Here is a 15,832-nt window from a genome sequence, read left to right as displayed (position 1 = left end):
CAGTTTGGTACTTAAACTTGGTGCCAGTTGTGTGCAGGGTAAGTAATGCCTTAGCCTCTGAAATATCACTTTGTTCCTAGGTTGATTTTCATAATGGCCATGATGCTTTCAGGATTCAGTATTGTGAACATTATTGGAAGTAATAGATATTTTATCAAACAGTAATATTTTAACTACTTATTAACTGAATTAACATCTGTCCACATTACCCCATTCATTACTCAAAACATTACAAATGTTCTTTTTTTATTTTACTTAAATATCCTGAACATAGGGTGTCACTGCATGTAACATGGATATCTCCATTATTAAGGGAAGCACACACCAGATATGTCTATTGGCTTTCCTGGTGCAGTGCCTGATTTTCCCCCCAAGAAATATTTTAGCCAGAAGGCCCATAGGAGAAGTCAATCATAACCCCTGCGTGAATTACTGGCTATCTTTCTGTTATATTCATGATATGTGGTGACATTATATATCTCTTATTTGGCTTTGCCTCCCTAGCAAAACTACAGAAATGCAGCCTCAGTCATTTTTGCAGTCAAAAGAAATTTCAGCACCAAAGACCTCCAAAGTACCCTGCTGGCTAGTATATTTACAACTCAAAAGGTTGAGTCCAGCCAATTGCTAGCAACTTGTTTTTCTGGTCTCAGCTTCATGGTGGTAAACAATAGCTTTTGCCTTTCTTGAATTCTACTTTCCGGCAGGCTGCAAACTTTTGTAGCAAAACCAGTTTCTCTTCTCTTTGCTATCCTCCGTTTCATGTTTCCCCTTACCTCACTAGCAGGGCTCTTTTTCACCCATATCGGTAAGTTATTTGATACATAGATTCTAGGGTACCATTGTATTGTCCCTCCTAAAGATCCTCTGCCCTTTGTTTCTGCGGAAATACCTTGCACACCAAATTTGCGCTTAAAAAGATCAGCTGAAAAAGTAAAGTTTGTCTCTCGCCTGTATCATAAATGATACAGACACGGGTCCCCATACAATGCATTTTGTGTGGTCTCTATTATTTCATATTTCATATTCGTCCATTCGTGTACCCGTTTTCCTCTCGTGAAAGGACTCGTCCCACTAGGATAGCTGAGACGCAAGGCGCCTGCAGCAGTAGAGAGGTTAAATAAGTTATTTGAATTACTTGCTAGAAAATTCTACAGCAGTATCTAGTTAGAAAATTCAAAAGCAGAATTTAAGCAACAATCTGATAATATCATGTAGGCCCTTCCAAGAAACTTTCCTTAACCCACCCAGAAAACATATGGTATACTTTGAAAAGAATCTCAAGCAAGCATATTGAGGTCCAATTTCTCTTATAAAGAAAAGTAGGATAGAAAGCATAAGATACAGAGAAATTTAGATAATTTTTAGCTGCTCTTATATTCATTCAGGATTATAATTATATTTGAAGACATGTGGCACATAGGCATTTAGATGTATTACTCATCTTAGAGTCAAACAGAAAGGCAATTCAACCTTTTGAAATATCCATAATATGAATCTCTGATTAGTACTGAGCACAATAGAGAAACATTGAAAAGAGAGTTAGTTATGTAGAAAAACATGATATACCTGAATGAAGTGTCAAGCAGAAAAGAAACAGTGAAAAGACAACATTCAGGACTCAAAGTACTTGCAGGTTTCAAAACATATCAGAAAATATTAAGCTATAAAATCAGTGTGTTGCCACTTATATCTTAGTAACTTTGAGCATAAGTATGCTATTTCTAACTTCTTTTTCCAACTGTCTCCTGTAAGTTTTGAATATGGACAGTCAGACAACACAGATATAAATCAAGTGTAACTGTAAACTCTCTTTACTTCATTTTTCTTGTGATATTTTTTACTTTGTTGCTAGGATCTGCCTTTCTATCCCCTGGGCTTCTTCTTACCTTATTTGTATTCACGGCTGTGATGACCCAGACACATTGTGCATTGCTGTCATACTGGAATGGAAAGTTGGGGGATGTAAAGGTTCCGCTTGGTCCTTGAATATTAGAGCCACACGTCTTCACTAAAAGAGAAATTACATTTTTAAAGATGAACATATCTCAATGTAAAAGCAGAGCAAAACAATACTAGCAAGTAGACTCTAAATTAAAAACTGAATATTGCAATAAAATGCAAATACATTGGATGATATTTAATATCTATATTAAAAGATGTGTTCGTTATAACCATTCTGAAGTTTACAAATCCAATATTTTAAACAATGACTGAACAACTACTTATGAGTAAAAGCATGAGGAATGATTTTTAGCTTTCTGACCCTATATTGGTTAGTTTCATGGGCAAGAAAGTTTTATTCAATAATGTGCTAAGTACAATCAACAGGAAAAATAAAGCTTTGATTGATTAAAAAATTCTATGTGTTATAATTTCTGTTTATTAAGTGTCATAAGTCTTCTAATACAAAAACTTAACATCAATAATAAAATTGTTTTTCTTCTGTTCCTGCCACACTTTTGTCAGACTACAAAATGGAGTTACTTCTAAACAACTTTAATAATACTAAAGTTAAATATTTTTATGATTTCACAGCACTTTTCCATAAGATAATGGAATAAGGAGCCAGAGCAGCGGCGCTAGAGGTAAGGCTTCAGCCTTGCAAGTGCTAGCCTAGGAGGGACTGCAGTTTGATTCCCCAGCTTCCTATATGGTCCCCCAAGCCAGGAGCGATTTCTGAGTGCATAGCCAGGAGAAACCTCTGAGCAACAAACCGGCCCCCCCCCCCAAAAAAATAAAGGGCTAATGGAGTAAATACTAACAATACATTTTTATTTTTACCACTGAAGTCACCAAATATTTATGGTGGAATATTGTTTATTTTACTTGCCATGCTTTCCTGTCCAGTTATCATTTGTTTACTATAGTTTTCTGCCCAGTTATTATTTTCAGTTTTCAATATTACATACTATACTTATTAATTAAAAATATTGAGACAAAATTTTACATACAATTAAAACTTCACAGAGTTAACCTTACCACTTTAAAAATAAGTTATGGTGTGCTCGCTTCGGCAGCACATACACTAAAATTGAAACAATACAGAGAAAATTAGCATGGCCCCTATGCAAGGATGACATGCAAATTCGTGAAGCATTCTATATTTTTCTCAGAGACAAAGAGAGGAGGGCTGAAAGGTCCAGCTCACAACATGAAGCTCACCACAAAGAGTGTGAGTGCAGTTAGAGAAATAACTACACTGAGAACTATCATAACAATGTGAAGGAATGAGTGAAGTGGAAAGCCTGTCTAGAGTACAGGTGGGGGTAGAGTGGGGAGGAGGGAGATTTGAGACATTGATGGTGGGAATGTTGCACCCTTGAAGAGGGGTGTTCTTTACATGACTGAAACCCAACTACAATTACATTTGTAATCAAGGTGTAAATAAATATTTTAAAAAAAGTTAAGACCCCAAGAGTTTTTACAGAATGATTCAATTAGTAGCATAATTTGTATTCACTTTAAGGTATTTTGTTTCATGTCTAAAGGTCTTAATATCAAAGACATTTCTCTTGAAAATATTAGTTTATTTAAATAGCTTTCTTAATGCCAGCATTGACTTCCTAATTGCTAAGTCAAGTATAACTTTCCCTTTTCCTATATTTTGATTTTTCTAGAGTGATGAAAAATGATGATAAGCTTTGTTTGCAATATTCTCTTCCCTAAACCTAGTAATGAACTTTCAGGTTTCTGTTCCATTTGTTTTAAAATAGCTGTTCCTCATGCACTTTTTTGGTTTTACTTTTTCCTATCTGACCCTTACATGGCATAATTAGAAATGGATTTAATGGCCCAATTTATTTTTATTAAAAAGGCTTTTTTTTTTTTTTACCTAATACACTTTTACGACTACAAAGGTAATTTCTGTCATGTTAAATTTTAAATTTGTTGAGTAATTCATGAAATGTTTCCAGCCCACTTTGAAACAAAGCACTCTTTTTTCTTTGGCTAGGTGAGGGCATATTTGACTGTGTTCAAAGCTTACTTCTAGTTCTGTGTTTAAGGATGGTTTGAGAAAAAAATAAGGCATGCCAGGTATCAATTCCCAGTGGGTTATTTGCAAGCTAAACTTTACCTACAGTATTAGTGCTTAGGCTTCCAATTAAACTAGTCTCAAATAAATTCTCTACTTCTGTATTCTATACACTATATTATATTACATACTTTAAGTGAATGGGGGTAAAAATTATTCAGTGAGTATTATATTAAGTATATAATCTATACTTCTGTATTATAGACTTCTATTTTATATAATACTTCTATATTATATTTTATACACTCTACCATACCTGCCTACTTTACTTGCTGAAAGTTTCATCTTTATTTTTTAAAGCCTAGATTCTTTTACAGTAAAGTATGGTTTCATCTTATACAACTTAAACTTAATGTGACCTAAAAAAATTCCAATGATACATAGCATTTATAACTATCCATGTTTCTAAGTGTGGAGTGTTATCCCTTGTTAAATCTAACTGTGCAAAGACCATCTCTTCATTCAGTCAGGTTGAGGGAACAGAACGATAGCATAGAGGTAGAGATAGCACAGCAGTAGGGTGTTTGTTTGCCTTGCAGATAGGCAATCTAGAGATGGAACTGGGTTCTATTCCCAGCATCCCATATGGTCCACTGAGCCTGTCAAAGGCGATTTCCTTCAGAGCTAGAAGTAATCTCTGAATGTTGCCAGGTATGACCCCCCAAAAAAATACCAAAACCAAAGTCAAGTTGATGTTCAGCAAGCACTTCTTTCCATGGGAATTCTTCCCACACTTCTCATACATTCCATAAGGGACTCTGGTTCTATCCCACACGTCTCATACATTCCACAAGGGACTCTGGTTCTATCCATTCATTTTTAGAATAATGTATCTTGTAAAAGGTATAGAGAAGGTAGAGAACACATTTAGAAGCATTTCCAGTCTAAAGCAAGGAAAGTTTTATAAGAATCACATGATTGGCTTGAGGTTATGGAAGTCACTTTTTAATAGGGCACAATAGTATTCTGAAAGACACTTTACTCTAGCTGGCAATTACCTGTTTTCAAACTTGAGTCTTTTGTCATTCTTTCATATGTGAATCACAGTCGCTGACCAGAGAACTAAAATATAGGATAAGAGGTGGATAACCTGTCATCTGAGAAGTTGTTTCAGTCACTTCTGTTTACCAACAATTTTAACTACAGAAACATTCACTTCTTATCATTGTAAATTTCTAAGATTTAATGTTTCCCTGTTACATTGCCTATGATGCTGAAAACTCTTTTTACTATTTTGTGTTGAAAAATTATAAATAAAAAATATGGGGCCAGAGCAATAGAACAGCTGGTAGGATGCTTGCCTTACACGCACTTGACCTGAGTTTGGTCACAGGCATCCCACATGGCCCCCAGAGCATGCCAGGAAGGCATCCTGAGCAAAGCTAAGAGTAGCCCCTGACCATCACTGGGTGTGGTTAAAAAAAGACAAAAAAAAATTACAAATAAAAAATAAAGTTCTGGAGCTATATATGTATTCTGATGTTAATATTCATCCTATAAACTTATCCAATTATTGAATAACTCATTTTTTAATTATTTAGTCCTATTTTATAAACATTTTAAAATGTTTTACATTTTTCCCCTGTTACATGTTAATGTTATCTTTAATCTACTTTTCAATCATTTTGAAGATTTACCTAGGTTTAATGATGAAACTCTATATTCTTAACTTTCTGTGATCTCTCTGAAGCACATAATTCTTTCTCTCCAGATCTTTCTAAATAAAATTATCTTACTTATATATATTTCCTACTGTAATTTTATATAGTTCTACCAAAAATAATAATAGAGCATCCAAGTGGCCCCACAATCTCTCATGTTGATATCAAATCCCAAAACACATAAAAATCATTAGGAAAGATGTATGTGTATGTAATTCATTGCATCATTTGATACAATAGCCGGAATATAAAAACATTTCAGGTGCCTAAATACAGAATAATAAAGCTGCATTATATATACACAGAATGATATACCATTATGCACAAGAAATGAGATCACTAAATTTACTGCAACTTAGATAAACTAGTGCATCTCATGTTGAATAAAGTAAAACAGATGGACAATGTAAAATATTGATATTCTCACTAGTACGTATGCTATACGTAGAATAAATTGTTTAGGGTGCAGAAAGTATCAAAGGCTAGACAAGTATTGAATCTTGATGAAAAAAAAAGGCTAGGAGAAGATAGAAATGGAAAGAGGAATAATAAAAAGAGGGTCCAGATATGAAATGGGACAAGGAATACAGGCCTTGTATAGAAGTAAGGTATTTATAGAGATCTAAACCACAAAATACAACACTTGTGTAAAAATAGGACTGAAACCACAAACTTAAAACTATGCTTCTAGGAGTCATGGTAGGCTATGGAATATAACATGGGTCAATTTTGAAAGGATAAAAGTTGGGTACATATTTTTCTAAACCTGTACAATAAATGTGTTTATATATCATGTAGACTACATAGAGTGATTTTAAAAACCATTTTCCTCAAGTCTAATTAAAGTAATGGTTTAATTTATGATGTTTTTGTCATTTTGCTACCAATAATGTTTAAATATAATTTTATCACATTACTTTACAAAGTCAACATCCAATTTTATCAGTGTACTATAAAGTAATGTAAATTATCTGTTTTTACTAAAATTTTCATGCATTAAATGGAATTATTAATTTGTAATTGTCTATTTCTTTAATTTTCAACTACATTTTAACATAAAAATATAGAAGGCCTTATTATCAATATTATGGTTTATTTTAGAAATAACATGAGACAATTATGTGGAAGTAACATGAAATACTATTAAGAGAAGTGTACTACTTCAGAAAATTAATATAAGAAGTGAAAAAATGGGGCCGGAGAGATAGCATGGAGGTAAGGCGTTTGCCTTTCATGCAGGAGGTCATCGGTTCGAATCCCGGCACCCCATATGGTCCCCTGTGCCTGCCAGGAGTAATTTCTGAGCCTGGAGCCAGGAATAACCCCTGAGCACTGCCAGGTGTGACCCAAAAAAAAAAAAAAAAAAAAAAAGAAGTGAAAAAATTATTCTTAGTATTTCTATACTTATATTATCTTTCTGTCATAAAACACCTATTATTAACCACACTTAGAAAACAAATAAGAATAAGATTACATACCAAGAAAACCTTTTTTTTTAACAACCTCAGTCACTTAGATTGTTGCTGGATATAATACTTCAGCTATACAAATAAAGCCATTTTTGTGTTTGGTATTTAAGATACAGTTGACAGATTAAATAGTCATTTTGTGAAGAATGTACCATCCTGGGCCTGTTAATCCCGAATTTACTCTTTCCAAAATCTTCATGACTTTTTAAAAAATCAATTCCCAATCTACAATAAGCTAGACTCAGAGGGGACCACTTATACTAGCAGCCCCGGGGGGACAAAGGTAGGGGATATGGGATGCATGCTGGCAACAGGGCTGGAGGGAGGACAACATTGGTGGTGGGAATGTCCCTGATTCAATATCACTATGTACCTAAAATATTACTATGAAAAATTTTTAATCCACTTTGGTCAAAATAAAAATTAAAAAAAAACGAGAAAATACACATGTAAAAAAATTAGAGAGCTTTGCAATTCTTGTACAATATATATTTCAGATTTTGAAAATCCTACAAATTTCTTTCAATCTAAAAAATTGAGGATGTTTTCTTTAAGGTATTTCTTAAAGTATTGCTATGTTATTTACAATTTTATAGGTTTTTGTGCAAATTATCCTCAATATAGTAACTATTCTGACCACTCAATTTAAACTTTGACTCTTCATACAAATCCATACAAATACACTTGCATAGAATAGCCTTATAATGAATATCCATAGAATGTATGTGCTAAAATATATGTTCATTGTATCCATTTTATTTTTTCATATAGTTTAAGGAAAGGTTTGCAAATTCATGGCTTTGTCCACATGGACACTCCGGTGTCTAATAAAGAACATAGTGCATATTAAATATTCAATAAATAAATGAATAAAAATGAGCTTGTGATTAAAATCATTAGTGACCATAGAAATTTATTTTGATTTTGATTTTGAATTTTCTAATACATTTCCTTTGAAAATTGACAATTCATGCTACCATCTGTTGGTAGTGTTGGAAGTTATGGTTGTTAGGAGACTTCATCCTTTTTCTTACAGACATCATATTATTAAATCATACACTTATATGTATATAATTACTACTCAAGACTATTTTCAACAGATGGACAAAGGTAGAGGAAATTGGAATTTAATTTCCTGCACAAGGAGACTTTATTATCTCAGAGGACTTTTTTCACTAATAACTCTGCTTATTGTTGCTAGATTTGTGTATACTTACATGAAAATAGAGGCTCCACTAAAAATATCCAGTTGAAGGTAGATGCATTTGAAACATTTACCTTTCGAATACATGGTGATAAACTTTAATTTCAAAATCCCTTATTTTTAAGAGTGAGAATGAAGACTCACAATTTAGAGTATGTCTAAGAGTAACTTGGCATTGGTCAGGAAATAAGATATCGTTGCCATTCTACAAAATGTGTTATATAAAAGCAAAAAGTATTAACTTTTATTTTGTGTAACTTCTATTGTTCCTGGAAACTCAAAATTATACTTTAAATTACTCTAATTGTACTGTGGTACTTTATTATAACAAGGAGCAATCATGTATGGGTGATGAAGGACAAAGCTCAAACTGAGAAGTACACCAAGTCCTAAATTGCAGACCATGGGAGATATGTCAGTGCAAACTGACTTGCATGTTTCTGATATCTACCAATGAATCAGAGAAATGAATATTATTAAAAATGTGAAATAATTTAAAACAGGTAACATCCTACATTTATCAGTGGAATTTATATAGGAATAGACAGTGTGACAATAAAGGGACAAGAACCTGATAGAGATATTGGGGAAAGCGATACCCTCTATATATTTTACCTTCTATGTCTTACTAATAACAATATTCTAGCATTATAATGTACACATACATGACAATTGTGCATTTCTATTTAATTGATATTTATTTTAGCAGATAATTATAAATAACACTTATTTTATAAAATAGTAACATTTAGTAGCAGATAAAATTTTTGTGGATTGATTTTTTTGTGGGGGGACCACACCCGGTCAGCTCAGGGGTTGCTCCTGGCTATGCACTCAGAAATTGCTTCTTGCTTTTGGGGACCATATAGAATGCCGGGGATTGAACCCAGATCCATCCTGGGTCAGCTGTGTGCAAGGCTGCACTATCGCTCCAGCCCCTGGTGGACTGATTTTAATTATTATTTTTCCCTGAAAAATACTACAAATGTACTATATAATGCATTTTAAGAAATAAATTAAAAGATGTCTAATGTATGAATTTAGTTATGATATAAATGTGAATGATATTTTATCAGATTTCTGACAACGTTGGCATATTTGTTACAACTCTATATATATATTTTATAATAGACAACACGTGGTTGATGTTCTACTTTTAATAGTTATCATAAAATAAGATATAGTTTTAGAAAATATACTCAATGGTCAATAAAATTTGTATAGTGTAATGTTAAATTTTACAATAAATAATGTATATACATGAATACAATTTAAACATAAATTTTATTAAAGTTAAAATATTTTGATTCATTTATGAAGGTTGAAAGTTTATAACTTTTTTTTGCAATTTATGTTTTTCACAAGTATGAAATTACTGTGTAATCTGTTTGAAACATTATGGAGGACAATAGAAATTGTTGGGTACGCAAGAAAGAGAATTTGCAGTTTAACAAGAAATACTGAATGGCTGTAAGCACCAAATTAACATATAAAATTGGATTTATAACATGTATGGAATAGCATATCATGAAAAGCATAGAAATAGATCATAGATCAAAGAAATTATTGTTAGTTAATGTAGAAAAAGCACTTGATTAAAGTGTTTTGTTTTGTTTCTTCCACTTCTGAATTTTGGGAGGGTGTCAAACTGTTGAGATATATTTGAAATTGTATAAAGAACAAAACTCAAATCTTCTCCAATAGAGGAGATCTTTTACACATTAAAGAAAGTAAAAAGACATATTTTGTGTCATTTTTTTTACCTTTGTGAGGAGAGGATGTTTGCCAATTCCAGCAAGTTTCAGGACTTATGTCTGACTGTGACCTAAGGAATCACTTCTGGTATGCTATTCAGAGATCAAATATGATGTAGGCATTGGGCCAGTTGCCACATGGAAAACATTTATATTAACATCTGAGCTTTTTCTGACCTTTTATTGCTGCTTTTGATCATCCAAAGCAGTGACTCTGGGGCCACTCTCTGCAGCTGAAAGCAGGAGTCAGAAGTGTTATTGATGTTGTGTGGGGCTGAGGACCACAGTACTCAAAGGCCACCTGGCCGAAACATAGTGATGTTCAAGGGGTCATGTAGTGCCAGAGATTAAGTCCCGGTAGGGTACAGACATGCGCCTTAGCATCTATCTGTACTAGATATTCTAACAACATTTTTGTTTAAAATATTTCTTCATTACTGTTGCAAGTCAGCCCCTGAAGATGTTGACTGATAGAGTGATGGAGGATGAGGTCTTTCCCTTCCAGCTCAGAGCATGCGTCTGCTGCCCTGTCTAGCCATCGGTTCTGAAGTGAAATGACGGGTAAACAGATCGCAGACAGTCAGGCTTGTGGAAATATTAGCTTTATTCAGTGGACAAGACTGAAGTCAAAAGACTCAGCATAAGTTCCAGCCAAAAGCCTCTCGCCTTCCATAGACCCTTGTTTTTATCCCCCAGAATCAGGTACCACCCAATGGTGGAAGCAGAATCAGGTACCACCCTAGGGTGGGGGCAGAATGCCAGGTCACACCCTAGGGTAGGGCACAATCACGGATCAGGGTAGGGTCAGTAACATAATTATCCCCTAAAATATTTACATACACAACACATTACTATTGACGAAATTTTCATCATTATAATGACTTTAGTATATTCAAAGAAAAAATCATTTTATATATCCAGATATGTACATTTTCAACATTCAGCAGTAGATAGAAAAAAATCTGACTGAGAAATTAATTTGGCTTAATATTAATATTTTAATATGAAATTAATATTTTAAATAAAAATAAATATTCTCTAATATTTATATTTCAATATAAAATTATATTATTTTTAATAATCACATATTGTTATATATTATATAATTATATTAAGTTATATCATTATATTTTAATATAAAATTTTAATATGAAGTTAAATAGAATTTAATTAAATAAAATTAAAATAAAGTTTAATATAAAATTAATATTTTAATATTTGTACTAGAAAGTTAATATTTTATACTATAATATTTTAATATAGAAATCATAGAAGAAACAGCTACATAATAGAAAACAAAATATTTTCTAAGTTATGAATATTTGACTTTGCCCATCTTAAGTTTAGTTGTTTTACATCTAAAGTGGCAGAAAATTTTAATGAGAAATTCAAATTTTAAAATACTCCAAGTTCAAATTTACTTTTATAGTTTTTCCATATGCTGGTTCTTTCCCATACAATATTATTACTTAAGCCATTAATTTGCCGACTAAAACCATTTTGTTAAAGTCATAACTATTTTCAAAGCATTAGTCTATTTAAAATATTATGCTTATTTGGAGATTTTTATGTCTTTATCTTTAACATATTTGATGCAATACAAAATATTTTAATAGACAACACATGGTTATTGTTCCACTTTTAATAGCTATCAATAAAATAAGATAGTTTTAGAAAATATACCCAATGGTCAATAAAATTTGTATAGTGTAATGTTAAATTTTTCAATAAATAATGTACATACAATTTAAACATAAATTTTATTAAGGTAAAATTTTTATTCATTTATAAAATATTTAAAGTTTTCAATAAATTTAATTTAATTTTAATTTTAGTTTTTCAATAAATAATGTACATACATAAATACAATCTTACCATAAATTTTATTAAGGTTAAAATATTTTGATTCTCTCTCTTTCTTTCTCTCTCTCAAAATCTGTCTCCAAATCTTTCTCTCCAAATCTCTCTCTTCAAATCTCCCTCTCAAAATCTCTCAAAAAATATTTTGATTTATTTATGAAATATTTAAAATATAAAATAACTTAAAAATGATATTTTTCTTGACTTTCATGCCTTAGAAACAAAAGATTGATTTAGTACAAAGCATTTAGCATATGTTCAAAAACTCTAAAATTATTTAAAATGATGAATAATAAAGTTAAATACTTAAATATAATGTATGTAGAGTCCATCCTTTACAATGAAAGAGGTTTAATTAAAAGGAAAAAATTAAGGAGACTATATCAAAGACATATCTTAAACAATTTGATTATTACTTGCAATTCTAGAAAACCTTCTCTTTCATAGAAAGGTCAAATAAATAATTTATGATGATTTGTCATCATTTTATGGACATACTTATTCAACTCTGAATATTGACTTAGAAAATTTTATGCATAAATGAATAAGATACGATCCTTTATTTGAGAGACTGAATAGACAGGAAAGATAAATAAAACAGGAACTTTTAATCATGTATTTTGAGGACTACTATAACCTAGTAGGGAATGAATATTAAGGCCGATTAAAAAATTAATTTATGGAATGAAAAAGGGGACAATGCATTTAATTGTGTAGTATACACTTTAATTTTGAATTTTTTCCCTTCAATTGTATTAAAAAAGCAAAGTGTTACTATTTCAGTAATGGGCACTTTGGAGGTGCAATGTGTAGTAACTTTGCATTGATACTATAAACTCTTTTAATAATATTACTGGGGGCCAAGCTATAGCACATCAGTAGGGCATTTGCCTTCCACTAGGCCAACAAAGGAAGGATCGTGGTTCTATTCCCAGCATCCCATATGGTCCCCTGAGCCTGCCAGAAGCGATTTCTGAGAGCAGAGCCAGGAGTAACCCCTGAGCACCACCAGATGTGACTCCCCTCAAAAAATATTTTCTTCATTTTATTTTTATTATATCTTTCTTTAAACAACTTGATTACAAATATGATTTTTGTTGGATTTCAGTCATGTAAAGAACACCTACCTTCACCAGTGCAACCAACATTCCCATCACCAATGACCCCCCCAAAATAATATTACCAAAAAATTAGTATTTTTACTTGATTAAGTTTATTATATGTCACTCAATCTATTCATTTTTACTTAGGCTTTACAAATGCGTGATAATAGGAAGGCTGCCTAACATAATATTTTGTAAAATAAATGTTTTTATTCAACCATTATTTCTTTGTTTTTGTTTTGGGGTCACACTCGGCGGCACTCAGGGGTTCTCCTGGCTTTGCACTCAGAAATCTCTCCTGGTTGGCTCGGGGGACCATATGGGATATCGGGATTCGAACCATAGTCTTGAATCTGCTGTGTGCAAGGCAAACACCCACCTGCTATGCTATCACTCCAGTCCTCTCAAGTGTATTTCTATTTAATAAATAACACATTGCCCAAAATTGTCGCAAATCTTTACGAAAGTAGTTTATGAGAAAGAGAGTGAAAGATACAGAGGAATACAGAGAGGGAGACAGAGAGACATAGAGATAAACACTGAGAGAATACTTCTGGTAGGGAGGCCAGTAAATCTGAGGGTAGGAACGACTTAAGTATATAGAAACAGGGCCGGAGCGGTGGGGTGGAGTGATAGATCCTTCGGCGTCCCATATGGTCCCCCAAGCCAGGAGTGATGTCTTAGAGCATAGCCAGGAGTAACCCCTGAGGGTCACTAGGTGTGCCCCTATATGTGTGTGTGTGTGTGTATACACATATATATATATGTATATATATATATATATATCTTTTTTCTATGCTGAAATTAAAATTTGATCTTATTTCAAGGAATGAAATATAATGGTTTAAATAAGTATTGCTGCCATGATGACTTAATAGTTTATATTAGTGGCTTCTACTTATGAGCATTAAATAAATAGAATGAAAAATTTTTGTCTCAATATATAAAAGGTTTTGAAAATTAAAAAATATAAAGCACTGGTTGGAGTGATAGAACAGTAGTAGGGCATTTTCATTGCACACTGTGGATCCAGAATGGTCCTTGGTTCTATTCCTGATGTCCCAGATGTTACCCCGAGCCAGGAGCAATTTCTGAGCACATAACCAGGAGTAATCCCTGAGAGTTTCAGGGTGTGACCCCCCAAAAAAGCAAAAAGGAAAAAAAAATAAAGCAGAGAAGTCTTTGCACAAAGGTACAATTCAGAAGAAAATATAGTAGATTGAAAGATGATACAGAAAAAAAATAAATCCATGTTCTATTTGCCATATTGAAAAATATATGAAGGAAACATGTAAAAAATTGGCTTCATAGGCAAATATTAAATTTTATAGTTTATCTCCAGAAAAAATTTAAAAGGATATTCTGATAGGTAAATTGGCTCAATTACATACCTCAAATATTATGTTAGTAAAAGAAGTAAATTTCATATTATTTACATTGTTGATTTAATTTTTCAATGTCAAAATCAGCACATGAACAAAGTGACAGACCTGATCTAAGTAAATTAAACTTGATTTGGTGGATAAAATAAAGTATGCAGATTAATAAAAAACACTTTGATTTCCCATATTTAGATATAGTCAAACTGAGACAACTGACCAGTGTTCAAAATGTTAAAAAAAAACCCAAACAAATAAAACCCTAAGGATCTGGGTACCTAAGATACAATACATCAGGCTGGGTCCTTTCCTTGCTCTTGTTGACCTGGGTTTGATCTCAGGCACTTATTTAGTTACCTTAGTACTAATCTTTGAGCACAGAAATGGAAGTAACCTCTGAGTAATCCTAGGTGTGGTCCAAAAGCAAACAAACAACAAAAATCTAGGGCTCTGAATGCTTATGAAAGACTATGTATGATATGTTGTCAAATGCTTTAAAATATACTAACCTATTATAGCCTAAATGTTTAAGCTATATTTAGACTGCAAATCTAATTTGCAATGTTTAATCCACATTATTCATCTGTTCATTTAAAAAAGAATTTTAAAAGGTAGATAATTCCCACGAAACTTGGAATTTTTAAAACTTAATCTTAGACTAACATTTCAACTGTATGATAGGAACAAACTTTTGTTTTGTTTTGTTTTTTTTGGGCCACACATGGTGACACTCAGGGGTTACTCCTGGCTCTGAGCTCAGAAATCGCTCCTAGCTTGGGGACCATATAGGAGGCTTGGGGACTATATGGGACTCCCTGGGGATAGAACCTCAGTTGGTCCTAAGTCAGCCAAGTGCAAGGCAAATGCCCTACCAATGCACCACAGCTCCCATGATAGCAACAAATTTTTAATGCTTCGGTTTTACATGATATATTTCTGTGTATATTGTGTTGTATATATACATGTGCATCATATATATGTGTATATATGTACATATATATTACACATATGTATTATGGAGACATCATTAAGATAAGAACTTCTAAGTCTGGAGGAGAGGCGAAATAAGACATGAATTAGGCATTTACCGTGCACATGACCTATCCCAGTTCTCTCCCTCACACTCGATAAAGGAGTGATCTCATAGTGCAGTATCAGGCATAAATCCTGAACATTGCTAGAAGTGGTTCCCATAGCAAAACATAACAACAAAACAACAACACAGTACCTTAATTTCAGGCATACAGCTTCACTACTTGAAATATGTATATAAATCCCACTCTATACTTCCAAGCTTGGATTAGTTTTCCTTCTGCTATCATTAAATCATTCAATCAATGATTTACAATCATTCAATTACTTGTAC

General features: G+C 32.6%; 1 protein-coding gene and 1 non-coding gene across 2 annotated transcripts in view; one reads left to right on the top strand and one right to left on the bottom strand.

Annotated features, from left to right (window-relative positions):
- CSMD3 (CUB and Sushi multiple domains 3) overlaps nt 1-15,832 on the bottom strand; it is a 1,236,222-nt gene that overhangs the window by 664,907 nt on the left and 555,483 nt on the right. Inside the window, exon 11 of the mRNA XM_049773958.1 lies at nt 1,890-2,011. Within this exon, the coding sequence (XP_049629915.1) occupies nt 1,890-2,011 (122 nt within the window). The remainder of the gene's footprint in view (nt 1-1,889; nt 2,012-15,832) is intronic.
- On the top strand, nt 3,005-3,111 carry LOC126010602 (U6 spliceosomal RNA). Its single transcript, XR_007496623.1, has one exon. It is a non-coding gene; the product is annotated as a U6 spliceosomal RNA (small nuclear RNA).

Source organism: Suncus etruscus, chromosome 5 (genome assembly GCF_024139225.1).
Source record: "Suncus etruscus isolate mSunEtr1 chromosome 5, mSunEtr1.pri.cur, whole genome shotgun sequence".
NCBI lineage: Eukaryota > Metazoa > Chordata > Mammalia > Eulipotyphla > Soricidae > Suncus > Suncus etruscus.
Note: the sequence above shows the minus strand (reverse complement) of the source record. Positions and strands in the feature narration are given on the sequence as shown.